The 17,606-nt window shown below is 39.8% G+C and overlaps 2 protein-coding genes across 2 annotated transcripts; both read right to left on the reverse strand.

Annotated features, from left to right (window-relative positions):
* Nucleotides 1-416: 416 nt before the first annotated feature.
* LOC140947061 (uncharacterized) lies at nucleotides 417-7,522 on the reverse strand. The gene is made up of 6 exons (XM_073396145.1): nucleotides 7,351-7,522; nucleotides 4,630-4,814; nucleotides 4,040-4,117; nucleotides 1,565-1,591; nucleotides 1,324-1,404; nucleotides 417-672 (listed from the first exon to the last, which is right to left on the reverse strand). Exons 1-6 carry the CDS (start codon nucleotides 7,454-7,456, stop codon nucleotides 556-558), a joined length of 594 nt encoding a protein of 197 aa, XP_073252246.1. The 5' UTR covers nucleotides 7,457-7,522; the 3' UTR covers nucleotides 417-555.
* LOC140945353 (uncharacterized) lies at nucleotides 7,484-14,509 on the reverse strand. Its single transcript, XM_073394388.1, has 6 exons — nucleotides 14,328-14,509; nucleotides 13,463-13,675; nucleotides 12,410-12,637; nucleotides 9,658-9,876; nucleotides 8,587-8,710; nucleotides 7,484-7,571 (listed from the first exon to the last, which is right to left on the reverse strand). The coding sequence occupies exons 2-6, from the start codon at nucleotides 13,641-13,643 to the stop codon at nucleotides 7,484-7,486; spliced, it is 840 nt and encodes a 279-aa protein (XP_073250489.1). The 5' UTR covers nucleotides 13,644-13,675; nucleotides 14,328-14,509.
* Nucleotides 14,510-17,606: the final 3,097 nt, after the last annotated feature.

A 17,606-nucleotide genomic window follows, 5' to 3' on the forward strand; every position in this document is an offset into this window, starting at 1 on the left:
AGAACTACATTTACAGTCCTCTTATTCAGAGTTATTGTAAAAGAGGTTATCCTCAAGGTCTTTCCTCAAATTCAGAGTAGGGGGAGAGGACAGAAATAGAATTTATTCATTTCCTACGAAGGTAATTTCTGACGCCATTTTGTTGGTTTATCCTTTGTGCGGTGCCCCCGCGAAAAATGTGCACATTTGGCTATTTCGATGGAACAGACCGCATTACTGGAGAAGGTATCCAGTTACGATCTCCTACCCCGATTATGGCTCCTGATCGAATATAAAGTAATAGACGGCTGTGGCCTTTGAAAGTTGTTATGCAGAGGCTCGCTTTGCTTTAAAAATATGCAGAAACTACAGAGGTGTAATGTAAAGAAAGGTTATCAGCTTTGTTTATTTCCTCCATAAAAGTGTACCTATCTTTCTAAATATATGAACAAAATGGCAGAGTTATGTTTGTTTGTTTATTTGTTTTGTTTTGTTTCCAATAACCACCTTCTCAAAAACGGTAAGTTAAGACTAAATGTTGGGCAATCTTGCATATTAATAAAAAGAAACGAATTTTTAGGTCACCGGCGCGTCCTCTCTGTTCACGTCACCGTTATCTTGCGATAATAGAGTCATTTCCACGTTCGTTTGTGTCTGCTCTTGCTCTACCTGTTGCTTAGCATTCTTGATTTCCTGTGTGAAATCAAAATCCGAAAACAAAGTAGCCTGTGAAAACAGTTGACATTAGGCGATGCCGGCGAAATGACATCTGAGAAATGAGCGCAAAAATTCCGTACTGATGACGCATCACTGCCCAGATCTGGTGGTGCGTCTGATTGGCTGAAAATTTCCTCCAACCAATCAGAAGTATTACCCAGATCTGGGTAGTGACGCATCATCGGTATGGAATTTCTGCATTCGTTTCTCAGACGTTATTTCGCGGGGAAACCAGTGATGGCGTCGTGAAATGTCAGAAATTTTCTCGGGCTAAAAACATTTGTTTTTACACCATTGTAACTTTTTTTTACGGACATTGATGTAGCGGAAAAAATATCATCGACCTGACATGCATCATCCTCTTACATTAATTATGCCACCACTTTTCCCAAGGATTTGAGGCAAGAGGATTTGAATCTCTCCTGCTGTGATAATCAAAAATATTTTACATCGCTGGAAACTTTACCCGTTCCATATATGATCCCAACTTTTAAGATAATTTTTCAGGGTGCTAGTAAAAAGGTTGCTTCGATTATAGCCTCTGTAGTATAAAATTTTAAGTGACAGTAAAAGAGGTGTAGCCCTCAAAAGAAAAAGCTATATAATGAAAAAATAATTAATTATTACCGTTCCCTTCGTCATTTGATTCTCCATTGGCGCGGAAGGGGCTTTTGGCTGGTCTTCGTCAATGGTTTTGAATTCCTCATCCTGCAGAGGTAGAGCCGATAGGGTTGAATTAGACAATGAGAGAAGCTTTTTAGCTCTTTCAAGGAAAGGGTCACCAAATTTTAGTCACTTTATAAAATGGTCATGCCTTTCTTTTTTACATTTTGTTATCTTTTAATGAAGGAGAAACTTCCGTACTCACTTGTTTCTCCTCTTCTTTATCTTGCACCTTAGAGAGAAAAAACAAAGATTACAGGGTATAATTAAATGAAATCCAGATTATGTATTTGGGGACTACTTGGAAAGACGCTTTGAATCCAGGCCATCCAAGGTCACTTTTTCCAGATAAGGGATCACAGCACAGCTTTCACGGCGAGGTCTATCCAACTATATCGCACAAGGATTTTAGGCAATCTTTTCTGATTAAAGAATGAAATAATTAACAATTATTCCACAAGTGCGCGTCGGATATGAGCTGGTAGATAGCCGACAAGACGCCTAGCACCGTGTTGGCTATAATCATCTCATATCCAACAAGCGCTAGTGGAATAATTGTTTTATTAAAAACGCCCACAAAATATCGAGAATTCTTTCCGACTTTATTTGTAAAAACAACTGATTTTCAGCTCGTTTTTAATTTTGAGCAGACGCGTACAGTATTTGGAGAGCGTGGTATAATGGCTCTTATTATATGGCTGAGTCTGTTTTCGCAATGCGATTGGTCAATTTGCGGTCCGTAACTTGCTATACGGACCAAAATTGTTAAAGAAAACGCTCATTTCGGAGCTCTAATTCTCTTTACCTCGGAAAAAAGGTTTAAATAAAGTTTTAAGACCCCTGTAAACCTTGAGGACTTGGATGTTGACTTTGGCATTCAACACTTTAAACCGTGTTTATTTGTGAACGAAGGCGATGAAAAAACTAACTCGTAGTCTCATCGAAGAGAATTCTAGTCAGTGTTTGAAAATTTTATCGTAGTACACAGTTAAGAAGACGAAAATCGACTGGCAGAGATTCGAGATGTTTTGCCTAAGAGAAAATGAGTAATTCCTTCAACAAATATGATAACAAACATACCTGCACCCAATCATCTTGACAAGCTTCTTTGCTATTTGCAGTGCTTTTTCAAAGACCAACGAAAGAAAGATAGAAGCGAGTTCCAGCCAGACACAATAATGTCCAGTTTTCAAAAGACTCCATTACATTAACGAGTGAATACTTACAGTGCTCTTAGTTTCGACCGAACAAAATTTAAAATATGTCTGTAAACCCTGATGACCCTGAGGATTGGGATGTTGACTTTGCCTTTCCAAATTTTAACCTAGCTTTGTTTTAATGAGAACGAAGCTGTTGTAGAAACTGAATCGTAACCTTACCGTCGAAGAGAATTCTAGTCAGTGTTTGAAAATGTTAACGCAGATCACATACTGAAGACGAGAATGAACTGGCAGAAAGAGAGGTTTTCCCAAAAACAATTAACGAGCGAATCCTTCGACAATGACAACAGACTTACCTTGAAAAGCTTCTTTGCCTTTTGCAGTGTTTTTTCACAAAAACAAACGGAGGAAAGATGGAACGACTTCTAGACAGATTGTCCAGTTTCCAAAATACTCCAGCGTTACATTAAAGAGCTAAAACTTACAGTGCTCTTTGTTTTGACCGAATCAACTTTTTTAACATGGCGAATTTGTTTTTACTTTCTCGGAAAGCCTTTGTTATGTGCTATTGTTTTCGTGCGCCAATAAAAACTTTCTTTTTTGACACCTGTCAAATAACTGTCAAATCATGCGTCCTGCACTTGTTTCCGGTCCCCCAAACAGGAAGAAGCCATATAATAAACATCTTATTAGCCTCGTTTTTTTCGGTCCGTACTGTAAATTACGGATCCTCGTTTTTTCCATCGATTTATGGCCCAAGCGCGAAGCGCTTGGGCCATAAATCGATGGAAAAAAAACTCGGTCCGTAATTCACAGTACGGACCGAAAACTCGGCTAATAAGAGGTATATATACCATGATGGCTAAGCCAGTCAGAGCTCTAGAATTGCATTATCCAATGATTCAGTTTTTAAAAATTAGTGTTATTAAAAGTGAATTCAACAGTCACCATTACAATATTCTGCATTTCTGCTTTGAGGCAGACGGAGGGGGACTTCATGTCGTTTCAAACAATCGATTAAAATATGCGGACCCCCAGGAACTAGACTTCCCTCAAATTACAACCTCTAAAAATAACTTTAGTGAAATTCACATATCCCGACCAACGTCCTTAGATGCCCTTTCTGTCCCATATAATTCTCTCTTGGTTTACAGAGCTGAGTTGTCAGAAAGGCAACTGACGTTTGATGTCGTAGCCTGGCCAATGCTGCATTTTAAACTGTCATATCATATGCGGTAACTTTAATACTCTTTTATATTACGGGCTGTAGGGTGCTGTGGTGGGTGGCGAACACGCGGAAACGGTCTTTAAACGGCACCGACGAGAAAAGAACGGGTACGCCCGGCTCGGGTCATGATCTGTCAAAACCAATCAATAGGCAAAGCCATGTTTATCGCATACAAAAATCGTTTTATTGTCTTCCTGGACATGTTCCTTATTGGTATCAAATCATGTGATTTGACATTTGATTTGACAGCAATTTAAAGACAACTCAAACATAGCGTTTAGTTTACCCCTACCTGATTTTTGGCGTTTCCTTCATCTTTCAAACCCACTTTGTCGTCGTATACTTTGTTGGAGGCTTGGCTTGTGTAGATCTACAAGATTCAGCAACATCAAAGAGTGAAAACACCTCGCTTTGACTACTCTCATGCTACGTATAACGTTATATTTTGTTGCCACAGCAAAACGTACTAGTTATTAACAAACGGATCCAAGCCAAAGCTTCTAGCTCAGCTAAGCTCCATGGCGTTCTGAAATGAGAACTTAGCCTGCGTGCTTTTCCTTCCTTTTCAAACGCCTGTCACGCAGGCTAATGAGAACTCGGAGATAGAAATTGAGTAGGGCAAGTGGGGTGCGAAGCCAGGAGAATAAGGGGCAGGCGGGGTACGGAAAGCGGGAGAGGAAAGGGTGGGAGGCAGGTGCTCCAGTAGGGTGGGAAGCGGAAGAAATAAGGGGCAAACAACGCTAAAATGCTTAATATTTCGCAATCGAAAAAGGGGAAAACCAGGAATGTTCCTTCTCGTTTCTTAAGAGACGAATCCTTTTACTATTTTCCTTCAGTAACCCTTGGTCAAAGTACATTGTAGAATTTTCTTCATTTTCTCACCCTGTTCCTTCTACGACGTAACCACGTCAGCAGATCCCCAAAAGGAACATACTCTATCACCAGGAACTTTTCTTCCTGAAGCGTGCAGCAACCAACCAAGGAAACAACGTTCGGATGTGAACCCAACTGCTTCATCTGCTCGATCTCAAACTGGAATTCTTCTTTCTGTGCTGCGCTAGGATTATCTAAACACATCAAAACGAACTGGCGCGGTACTTTTTCTGTTAAATTAGAAACGAAGAGGAGACTGGGCCGAGTTAGCTTTCGCAAAGGCTTCTGGGATCGTTATTGGAGACGTGCAGGTCAGCTATTGGTCTATTTTTTTCCCCTGTCCCCAGTAACTAGGGAGTCCTAGCATCGAAGACGGCAACGGCAGCGAAAACGTCACTTTTAAACAAAAATTCCCGTTTTTTCAATCTTCGTCGCGTTTATTCCAATTTGCTGAAAATGGCAAATGTAGCCGAATTTCCCTGGAGTTGATTTCTTGGGGTCCGCACTCAAGTTTAGAGAGAGAAAAATAGATTCGTCGTCGCTTGTTTACGTCCTCCATAAAACTTGCAATTAGGCATTTTCACGTCCTAGTCGTGCAAAGACGGTAAAGAAATGTACAAAAAAGCGCGATGCACGTGCAGAGTTGTTGTTTTGCTTGACAAACCTATTGCTTTTTTGACGTCCTCGTTGCCGTCGCCGTCGTACTTGCTACTTTCCCTAGGCGAAAGTTAGCTGGGCCTGGTTTGCTTCTCGTTTGTAAAGTGGCCAACCTAACCATATGGATCATGTCACCCACAATGTTAGGTGTCAATAGAGAGATTAAGATTCACGTTTACGCTAAACAGCAGACGTGAATTTGTACCACGTGACCAAGTTATCCCCTTATTTTCCGTTTACTCTCTATGTCTTCTACACAGAAATAAGTAGTTTTATGTCCGTTTTAACCATAGGAATCGTTCGGGACTGTTTTTATCTGTCTATTTTCGTATCAAAAAAAGCGACCTGAATTTGAGAACAATAGGTATTGTTTTGTATTGTTATTTTTGACCGTTTCTTGCCTTTTAACGACAAAAACGAGCAATGTGAAACAATAGCTTTTACGCGCGGCAAATTTCAACATTACCGATTACTTATTTCCGATGAGATTTGAATTTTCGGCGGGACCGAAGTAAGGAGCAATTTCACCTTAGGGGGTAGGTAGGAGTGTTAGTTGACTGGCAAAACGGACGACGCAGTAGTGAGGGGTGAGGCAAGTTTCCAACAGACGAGATTTGGGACGAACAAACCCGAACCGTATTGCTTATCTTGCGCTTCGCGTACTGGCTGCAAATTTTAAGAAAACATACTTCATTTTTTATGGTAAAAATCGTAGTAGCAATTATAAGGACCTTTAACTAGGGATTAAATCGAAGGAGCCGAGAACTTGCAATTAATTCAGGTGGTTTGATCGCGGCGCTCTGATCAGTGGTTTTAACAGCCCGCTTTATATTCTGTTGCCGAGTTCGCCCTGTTTGAATTCTGCGCCAGGAAATTTTATCCTTCGTGTAAATGACGGTTATATTTTACGGTCGTTTGTTTGAACAGAAATTAACTTCCTTGAATAAAAATCACATCCCATTGAATGCATTGAAGAGCGTGAGTAAATAGTAAAGGAACAAAATAATACCTTCCACCTCACTGCCAGCGAAGCTTAAAACACGGTTCTGTGTCCCCGACCCTTTTAAACTGATATAATTTATTGCTCTTTTCAAGCAAAATTCTCGCGCTTGGAGCGTAACTTCTCTAATATGAACGCGCTGTTTACTTCTGTGATTTAAATCAAACAAAAGAAAGCTCATTTTCAGACGATGATTAATATATTGAAAAGAAACAGCAAACAAAAGAGTGAAAAAATCGCACGTCCTTTCGCCTCACTGCCCACGAAGTTTAAAACACGGTTTTATGCCCCCGACCCTTGCTGATATAATTTATTGCTCTTTTCAAGCAAAATTATCGCGCTTGGTGCGTAAGTTCTCTACCATGAACGCGCTGTTTCCTTGTGTGATTTAAATCTATAAAAAGACAATTTTCGGATGACGATCGAAATACTGAAAGGGAACAGCAAACAAAAGACTGAAAAAAATCACACGTCCTTTCACCTCACTGCCCACGAAGTTTAAAACACGGTTTTATGGCCCCACGTCCCTTACTGATATAAAACAAGAGAATTGATATTCACCGTCTCTGAGAACAGTTTTTGCCAGAATATAATTTTAAAGGAGGGCTCTTTTATGTCGCTTTTGTTCAGTTGCAGCGGCAATATTTCATTGCGGCGTAGGCCTCAAAGTACGGACTGCACACGCAAAATTTATACTGGGTCTCTTTCCGCGATCTTATTTCGATTTAAAGACACAGTTTTCAAGATACAAGCCGATTGATTCACAAAACAGTTTTAAATACACCTTCGTTTAAGTTCCCTGTAAATCATTTGCAGTGAATTTTGCTGTTAGAACTATTCACTGGTAGGGTTTGTATTTGGGGGAGGTGCAAGTTTAAAAATCATACCTTTGTGCGGTAATTATTATTGCTACAAAGCATTGTTATTGCTGAGTTGTGGTTATTCCATAAAGCAAATGAACTTGTCTGACGTTTGCCGTTAGCGGTAAACGTGAATCGTTTGTTATGAAATGAACATACCAAGCATACCTTGGTATGAGCATACCAACCATGAGTAGTAAGAGATTGTCTCACCAAGTAAAACCTTGACAGCAACCACCCGAGGCTTCTTGCTGGACAACAGTTTCCGTTTTGAAATCTCAGTGCTAAACACCTCTATCCCAACTCTTTCCCTAAGCATTGCTTTGTAAACTACACCGAATGCTCCTCACCCCAGCTCCTCTTCGTATTCTATTTGCTCGCGAAGAATTTCCCACTCGTCCAGGGGATTGATCGGTCGCTGTAAAAGATACGATCTGAAAAAACAAAAAAGGAAGACAATAAAACAATCTTTCTTCTACAATCAGCTAGTCTCGTACCCAGATCTCTCACGGTCAAGGGTTCAGCGTAAGACGAGGGAGATCTGGGTACGAGATTAGCAATCAAGTTCAATACCTTATTGGTCTTAGATTTCGCGTTTTTCGCGATTGTGGAAAAATCGCGAAATTAAAGACCCGTGAATAAAACACGCGAACTTTGATATTCATATGGACAATTTAAATCCCAGAAAAAAAAACATTAACGTGTAGTAACACCAACATATGCGAGGATATGTATCGACAAATAAGCAAATTGTTAACTGATTTTACTGGTAAGTTCCACGTTGTATCATATGTTGACATAAAACGTTACGTTAATTTCTAAAGATTTCACATATGCCGGTAGGGAACCTTACTAACCATCATCTTGATCTGAGTCAGACTTTTTAAAAAATATAATAAAGTTGAGAACGAGTGAATCGCGAAATTTAACGCCCTTTTTTGTAGTTGCCTATTGAAATCGCGAAAATAAAACCCCGCGAAATACTGTCTCGCCAAAATCTCGAATTTACTACCCGCGAAATTAACTACCAATAATGTACTACATTACGTAAACATAGGTGTCGTAATTTTAGCATGTAATTTTAGCCCATAACCCGGAGCGACCAACTCCCACACTAGGCCTATGTCACGGCGTTTTAACGAATCAGTTTATTTTTAGACACATTTTAGGGCACTTTTTCCCACGAAAATAAAATCTCCACCATATCTATGAGCGCATTCGAAGTATAAGATATCAAAAAGGGAAACTAAATGAATAAAAAAAAAACAGAAAATATCATTTTTAGGTCTGTAGGTTTTGCTGACTGGTTTATGAAATTTAAAAGATAATCAAGATCCGTGCCAAAACCGTTCTAAAAATAAACTGGTCTGTTAAAACGCATGGAAGTTGCTCGCTCCAGATTATGGAGATTATGGAGATTATGCGGTAGGCACGTAGAACTGTACAAACCCATAAACCTCCTTTTGTCGTCTCCTCCTCCTGTAGCACCAGATGAAAATAGCAGCACCCAACAGCAATGCAGCGAAGGCAGCACCAACAGATAAGGGAATTACCATACTCCTTGGTTTGTTAACTGTGGAATTTTGGGATCAATTTAGGTTCCTGGGAAACTGCCCACCTACCCCTCCCCTAAGCCAACATTTTGCCCTAAGAGAGAAGAAGTAAGTGATGATTTTGGCTTAGGGGAGGGGTAGGTGGGCAGTTTCCTACAAACATGAATTGATCCGAATTTTGCATTGAAACAGAAAAGAAAAGAGTGAAATATGTGGTCACAAAGCAATAGTTAAAGAAGCTGTGACCCTAAATTAATCAAAATTCAAACAGTGGCAACCATCACCAAATGGAGTAAAACATAAAATAAACCGCTCAAAACATCGGAAAACATGAAAATTTGACGATATCGATAACACAGCAAATACAAAAGGAGAAACGGATGGGCACACTTGAAGACGATTGAAACGGCTTTACAATTGTAAGCCGCTAACAGTTCGTCAAAGTTCATTTTTGTTTTTTGTAACGTTTGATATGATGCTTAGAGACAAATTTGCTTGACACGACTCTGAAATTTTAAGTAAGTTGAAAACTAGGTATGTGAAAGAGGTACTACCATCTGTCAATGGAAAGTATACGGAAATGGCATATTAAAGGGTGAGGGGTTGGACCTTGGGGAGGAGCCTCCCTGTACAAAACTTTGGTGAGTACTCCCCCCCCCCCCCCCCCCAGGGGTCAGCAGGCCTTTTGTCCGTTATGCATATGGTTATCCAATCCACTGTAAGAACACCTTAGGAATCGCGCACTTCACCACTTTAGAAACGAGAAGATTGGGCCGAAATAACTTTCGCAAAGCCTTCTGGGATTGTTGCTGTCACTGTTTACAGTAACAGTCCCAAAGGTCTTTGCGAAAATTAACTTGGCCCAGTTCCCTTCGCGATGCTAAAGTGGCGAATGACAAACGCAAATTATTTTTTTTAAAACACGTCTTTGGCATACTAAAAAATATAGTATTTCTCTTTTACTAACCTTTATTGCATAAACTTCCTTCGCAGCAGTGTATTACGTTTCCATCCTCCGCGATTTTATTGCAATATTGTGGTTGAACGCATCCATATTTATTGTAAAGAAAGGGATCTTGTTGCTTTCCAGAGTAAAAACACTTGCCATCGTTGAAAATGCACCGCCCTACTGCGCATTCCTCAAACTTTACAGGATCTGTACATTCATAGCATCGCGGACCTGAGTCTAAAATAGCGACGAAATGCATTTTTTATAAAGGGTCTGACTGTCTAACTGAGATGAAGAAAAAGTGGATTTTTTGGCGAGTTGTTTTTTTTTTTCGCCTTAGCCTAGTGTAAGAATTGGGAGGAAAGTAACCGCATAAGGTTGCGTTCTTTAGGGATGTTCCGGATCAGGATCGGTGACCCGAGATCATTCCGATCATAATGCATCAAAGCAACCGATGAATCCGTGTCCAAAGTGGATTCATTGGTTCCGCCGATGCATCATTACGAGTTACTTAGATCAATCATCTGGATAATGGTCCCAAAGGGTTCCATCTCAAGTCTTCTTTTCCCCACTTCCTGCTTCTCCACAATATTTTCTTTTCCCACAACCTCCTCCACCACATTTCTATTGTTTTCCCTCCGCCGCCACCGCCACCACTACTACTACATTCTAATGACTGAATTGTGGAGAAGAAGGAAGGGGGAGCAGTAGGAAAAAATGCGTTCCGTGTTAGAAACAGCTATTTTTAATTACCTTTGCCCTCAATAATCTGCACTATTTTCGTGACAAGAATCGGTGAACCAGAGTTGGAACAATTCGTTTTCCTCAATGGACAATGAGAGCGACAGGAAATGAACTTGTATAATTACGTTTACGACTCAGTGATCTTATATAGAGAGCTTTAGATTTGAGAACGAGTACGAGTAAGAGATTTAACTACGACATTCTCGCTAAAACTCGTAGTAGAATGACGACAGCTATCACGTTTTCCCGCCAAAATGACGCTGGTTCACGCGTGAGCAATACTCAGAAGGTCTCTATTAAGTCACAGGCCAGTTAGCGCTTACTCCTTCGACAACATGAATAAACCAATGAATACTTTTCTTAGGTTTTAGTTACCCAATCAAAAACCAAGGCATTCTTTGACCTAAGAATAATCTAAAACCTGTCAAACCAGTTTATCCACCCTAAGATATCCATGTTATCTTAATGAGGTTACCACGCATTGAACTCATGATATAAAGACAAAAGTCTAAGCTGTTACTTGCGTAAATGTATTCCCCCGCAACTTAATGAGATTTCTCCCGCAAAAATGAAGTCTTAAACATCCCTACTACACTACTTACGGCTAGGTTGCCTCTTTTTAAACAAGACTCAAACTATTGCCTAATTTCATACCGCGCGGGAGCCTGGCACTACCGGATTTTCCCGGACTTTTTAAATTCCGTATTGAAAATGGCTTCCAAAATAGAAGGTAAAACAAAGGTCATTGCGCGCGGTTGAAACGATATTAAGGGCCAGATTAATCCAGAAAGTTAATATTTGAAAGCTAAGAACAGTTGTTTTACTGCTATAAAGAACCTCGATTAAAAATTTTGAGAAAAGAAAGATGTAATCGCAGACTTTCGCTACTTGGAAGTATTGGAAGGATTCCCGAATTGTTCGACAAAAAATTTGAACAAAGAACCGTCGAGTTTAGCTCTTTTTACGGCGCTGGAAAAGACCGAATGTTGGGGAATGATAAGGGAGTGGGTGTACCTGCTTTTACAAACCGTAAAATAAAAGCTGCCAAAAAGCGAAACATGCCAGAGTGACCCTGAGTGAAAGGGCAACATTGTATATTAGGTCGAAAAGGCTTACATTAGTTTTTCTCCCCGTCGCTGCGTCAGCCTTAGTAGAAATCCTAAAGATCAGACCGGAAACAATTCTCACTAAACATGGATAAAAGCAAGTAAACTTCAGTCTTACTTGAGAGGCATTTCTCGTCCGGTAACACTGCAGTTCCTGTAATTTGGGCAATCAGCTTGTAATCACAATCAAGAATGCCACGTACATCTACCTTTTGGCTAGCATGCACTGAGTATAGACTCGTCCCTTATCTCCCTTCATGTGAACAACACTAGGCTTAACATACATAACGCCACAAAAGTTCACTACACTCAGTACCTTTCACGGACATTACTCTTTTCCACGACGGGAATAATACAGGTAAGCCCTTCTGTACTGCCCTTTTAAGTTTTGCTCCAGCATACTTAGGCTACTATCGGTACGTGCACAATCACATCTGTGTTCTTTCCTGCAATGATCCTCTACTTCTCATATGCGGGTAAAATTAAACAGAGGGTCCTTTGCTGTAGAAAATTTATAATCGTGTTTGGTTCGAGCGACCTGTTCATCGAACAATTGCTTGCACTTGCTGAGTGTCGGCTCCTTAAGTTTAGCTTCAGGGCATTGCAGAAATACTGCATCCTTTCCTTACTAAGCTTAGACAGATTCTCCGAGGGAATATTGATCAATATTTCTTCGAAAAAGATTGCTTTCGTTCGAGTTTTCACTCCAACTATCCGCCATTTTGAAACTAAACTTTTCAAAAAGTCCGGCAAAATCCGGTAGTGCCAGGCCCCCGCTCGGTATGAAATTAGGCAATGAAAACCTCGTTCAAGGGTCTTCTCGTTTTCCAATATGCCGCCGCCATTTGAACACGAGAAGTCGCTGGGAACGAGGTTGAAAAGTATGCTACTTTGTAAGACAAAAAATAATTTCTTCTTACTTGTATTACACTTGTCGCCTTTGCAGCAATCTACAATCTTTCCACTGGTCGCATTACACTGATCTTTGGTAACACATCCCTTGCGATAAGTCGTTTGTATCTTGCCCTCTCTCGATTCATACTTAATTTTTGCGCAGTAGTGAACAGGTATGGGGCAATCTACGTCGACTTGATTTTCTTGGCATTCATCAAGAGATGAACTGTTTTCACATCGATAGCAGGATATTGCTGAAACGGAGAAAAACAACAATTTCGAACAATTAGACCTAGAAATTTGCGCCGAAATCACTAACCCTAGTCACTTTTACTGATAAATATATGCTATTTCCCTTTAAGAAAGGATAACATTTGGGGACATTTTATTTTTATTTTAAGAACTTTTTTATATGTCGCAGATCATTCATAAATATGATAAAATAAATAAATACTGATAACAATATAGTGAAAGTCAGTGTAATATTTCCCTGGTTGTCACTTTGACAGATTTCAATCATTTTGGTATTTATCTGTTGATTTTGAATCAATTTAGTCCTGCTTTCAAAGTTTTCTAAGCACGATGAAAGTCATCAAGACGATGACTCGGCCATTAATCAGAGGGATGACGTAACCTATATGTCATATCACATCATCACGTCTCTTAACTTCTCTTATCATCAATCATTTTTTTTTTTTATTTTATTGATACACTGCTGATTTGCCAAAAACAACTTAAAATCTTCCATCACTGCACTTAACAAATAAAGAAGCTTTGATTGTGCTTTGTTCTGTTGTAAAGCGCTCAGGAAGCGGCACAAAAGATGTGTAGGGGGAACACGAGACGTAAAACAAACTATATTGGCAGGGCGTGACAGCCTTAGCTCGGGGTTTTAGGCTCTCATAAAGCACGCTTTTTCAACCAACCAGAGTGCGCCTTGAACTTTATTATGAACATTATTGTTGCCAGTCGGTTCCAGAACAACCGAACGCAAGGTCAAACTGAATAGGGTTCCATGTATTGAGCACTGCATCCAAACTGTAATTAGGGCTTCAATTTTGATAGTCTTTCTCCCTCACCTGTATTACACAAATCACCATGGCAACATTCCAGGCCCTTTCGGTTGTCAAGTTGTCTGCATAGTTCAGCTGATATACACCCTTGTGCGGTGAATTGTCCATCTTTCACGCTGTTATTACTGTACTTAAAACAGAGACTTTTTGGAAATGAGCAATTGACTTCAGTGGGAACAGATGACATTTGCCCTGGGCACTGATAATGACAAACTTTCCCTAAAGGAAAAAGCAACGTTTTTTTAATTCTGGACTAAAGACGTTAACACATTCCCAAGGCCTGGCAAGGAGAGGGGAAAGTACTTAACAAAAATTTTATACGGGGAAGCTATGCGCTGAGGTCCAACCCCTTACCCTTTTATATACCAATTTTTGACAAAAAAAGGGACCCCTATCGCATATCTTTAATTGACAAATGGCACCCCTTTTACATACCAATTTAGAAAGCTGCATCTTTTTTACTGCTGTAAATGTACCGCCTTTAAGCTATGAACAAGTCGCTAAACCAGACAGTTTTCTTGTGTGTTTCACAGCCATAAAATGCGCCTAGGACCGCAATGACAGATTTCCCGAACCTTTTATGTACTTTAACAAGAGTAACCCCTACCTTTTAATATACATGGAGCCTGAAAAAGGCACCTCTTTCTGGCGGAGCCTCCCCATATAGGCCATTTTAGCAAGTGCCCTCGGTTACCAATGTTACTGATTGTTTGAAAAGGAAGTTTCATAATAAGAAACATAGGTAACAGAAACGTTTTTTCTTCTTTTTATCCGAGCAGGGTCTGAGATACTTTTTGGTTTTTGCTGTTTTTGACCCGCGTAAAAAGCCGAGATGAAAGTTTGTATAAAAATAATGATAAGAAGACCTTACTTTCCTCATTTGTTTTAAATTAAAGCTACTTCGTAGCCTTCAAATGGAAGTGTGCCACCATAATGAAATCACACCTGGGACGGGCTTTTCACAAAGATAAGCATGACTTTGGCCACAGTCACGGTCCGCCTTTTTATTATCTGTCTTCGAAATTATGCCACATGGTTTGGTTCCTTGGTCGATCCAAATGTCCTTTAAAATAAAAAAAAGCAAAACAGCAACTAACGGATGATATCAGTAATAATGATGATTATGATGATGATGTACTTACTATAGTTCTTTCCGTTTCTTTCCCATGAACCACCGATGTTTCATTGTCCCCTGGCTGGCTCTAATTTTTCAAAAGGTGAATAACTAAACACTAAGCACCTTTTGAAAAAATAGGGGCCTGATAACAGCGATGAGCAGTCCTAGAACATCATGTGAAGCTTGTCTAGGACCTGTTTCTATCACTGAACAGCGGTTGAGTCCACATTCATGCTAGTTAGTCTGTGATTGATTATAACATGTCATAAGGCGTCCCTCTACCCTCTGCGTGCATAGGTTCTCAGTAGGATATGCTAACAGGTAAAGATTTAGAGGCATTTAGTACCTCTACAAAATATTTCACCATTTATGATTGGCTGATCAATTTTCCATGTATTTTCTCATAATCAGCAGAAGCCTACCATATTTGCGAAATATAGGGAAAAAAAACAACCAATTCAATCAGGGTCATAGCCCTCCTCGATCTGCATAATTGTTGTTGTCGTACTCAGCTTTATTCAGTAATTGACAAATACTACATTTTTTATATCCATATTTGTTTCATGGTGCTACCTGTTTTTTGGTCACTCTTACTTAATTCAGCTACCTCTTTGAAATTAATAGTGTCCAACAGCCGGATCAGGAATCCTGTGTCATTTTTGTTAGTACCATTTATTTTCACCAAATTGCTTCCAGAAGCAGTGCAGTCCTCTTTTGCGTTTTCCCATGTTTTTGAAGTCCTGTGCTTATAGTAGCAAGATAATCCATTCAGGTGTCCTTCATCATGATCAAACGGACAACTCAGTGGACCTAATGGATAGGAAAAATTAAATATAACGGTTTCCAATGAATGTCGTTTAATTTTTGGAGCCGCCTGTGTCACCTAGTGACTGAAAAATATCTTTCTCATGAATTCACCAGGCTTAAAATTCACCGTCACATCTCCATCATTGCGTATAAGCACATATCGAGATTACAGTCCTTGAAGTATGCAGGATGTTTGTCAGGGACACTCAACGACGGTTTCCTCCTAAATACATTGAAGACACTTGTTGGCTATCCAGAGCACTTTTAGACCTTTATAAGTGCATTCTGAGCGGCTCTATAAAATTTTTATCTGTTCGATCATCCCAGGGGAACGTGAATCTTTCGAACAGTACAAGGGCTTCAGTACATTATTTTCCCGAACATTTGAAAGCGATTTAACGTATTTTGGATCCGAAAATTGTCTCCGAAAAATAGCCAAGCCTGGGGAGTGGAATGTGAAAAATTTAACGTCAGAAAATCGTAGGGAATTTATTGGACAAGCTTCGAAAATTGTTTATGAATGGAACGTTCATCTAGAAATTTTTAGCCGTCCCCAAGTGACAGAAAATTGTAGGCAATATTTGCTTCTCTGAAGGAGATATTTTGCAGACTGAAACATTCGTTGAGTGCCCCTGGTTTGTCACATGACCCTAGTTTAGTGGCCTTAGCACTCACGAGTATCCGGTAGCTCAGTGATAGAGCATCTGTACTAGCAACCAGAAGCTCATAGGTTCTACTGCATTTTGGAGTACTCAGATTTTTTTCTTTCGAGCCGCCTTTGTTACGAATGAAAAAAACATCTCTCTCATAGATCCTTATCATCATGTTCCTAGTAAAATCTGTAACTATGTAGTCGATAACTCAACCAGTCACGCTATCCATCGCATAGAGAATTATCCGTAGGGTAGGGTTAGTTAATTTTTGAACAACTGGCGTCAGAGCCTGCATGAATTTCAGTCGTTTTCTCACGTCTCCCTCGGCAGCAGGCCTCTCTCCTCCGTAGAAGCCTCTTTGTGTTGTGGAAAGGTTTGTCAGAAAGGAAAAGAGAGCGCGCATCCATTCCATCTTCCCCCGCGCGCTTTCTCTTTTTTTTTTTCGTTTTGATTATTGCTATTTTTATAGGAATACCCAGCGGAAAAGTGCTTCGCATTGGCTGAAAATTGGATGAAATATTGAAGCATTGCAAAAGCATATGAACGCGAAATTTGTTTAGTCAACTGAAACTTTACAAAAGTTGCATTTATACGGATTTTTGCAAGCATCAAAGAATTCGTTATTGTAGAGGAGCAATAGGCCACTTGCACTAAGAGGTCAAGTGACCAATGCTTCCTTTAAACAATGAGTTGGAATCTTGCTGATGCCAAAAATTGACAGAGCACATAAAAATTATCTTAAACCCGAAATTTGAGAGGAAACGCATTTAAGGGAGATTCTTTATGTCACTTTGATTTTTGACAAAGTGGTATGATTTGTATTGGCCGCCATGTTGGAGGGTATACTCTTGCCTTCCAACATGGCGGCCAAAACTGCTTTTTGTTTATATCAGCGCTAAGATGTGCTGCAAACGTTACCACATCACTTTTTCAAGATTTTGTGCTAAGAAAGAGGTAATTCATAATTTTAAAAATCACATTTTGGTCACGTGACTGGCTACGAACTTACTCATTTTAAGAAAATGGTGCGGGTTTGAAAAACCAAATCACTATTATTTTGATTAAGATATGACCCACTAATCGTTTTTCGAATGCAGAATCATATAACTTTCATTTTCATAAAAACGATGTCACGTGACCTCTTAGTGCAAATGGCCTATTACTTTGGCTTTATCAGATCCTTTTGGCAAACATTTCTGGGCATTGTTGTCCCTTGTATATAGGCCTGGTTACTTTCTTCACGTATTTAGAAGCAACTCACCTTTCGGTTTTTCACAGATGTAGTACTCGGTTTCCTTGCAACATTCAGTAAGGTTCCAGCCATATCTCAGTAGTTCCACACATTTGGTCCCATTCCCATTAAGCTTACTTGTTGTGTTTCCACACCAGTTGACGGATAAAGAAGGATTAAAAGAACTTCCATCGTTCCATGAATATATATCCTTCGGAAGCCGATGAACCAACCCAATCCAAGCAGATTGGTTTTTTAACCTCGGAGACGACAGTTCATGAACAAATTGCTTTTCCTTTTCACTTATCATGCTAACAAGATAACCTCCATATCCCAAACACA

The sequence above is a fragment of the Porites lutea genome, chromosome 8, assembly GCF_958299795.1.
Source record: "Porites lutea chromosome 8, jaPorLute2.1, whole genome shotgun sequence".
Lineage (NCBI taxonomy): Eukaryota > Metazoa > Cnidaria > Anthozoa > Scleractinia > Poritidae > Porites > Porites lutea.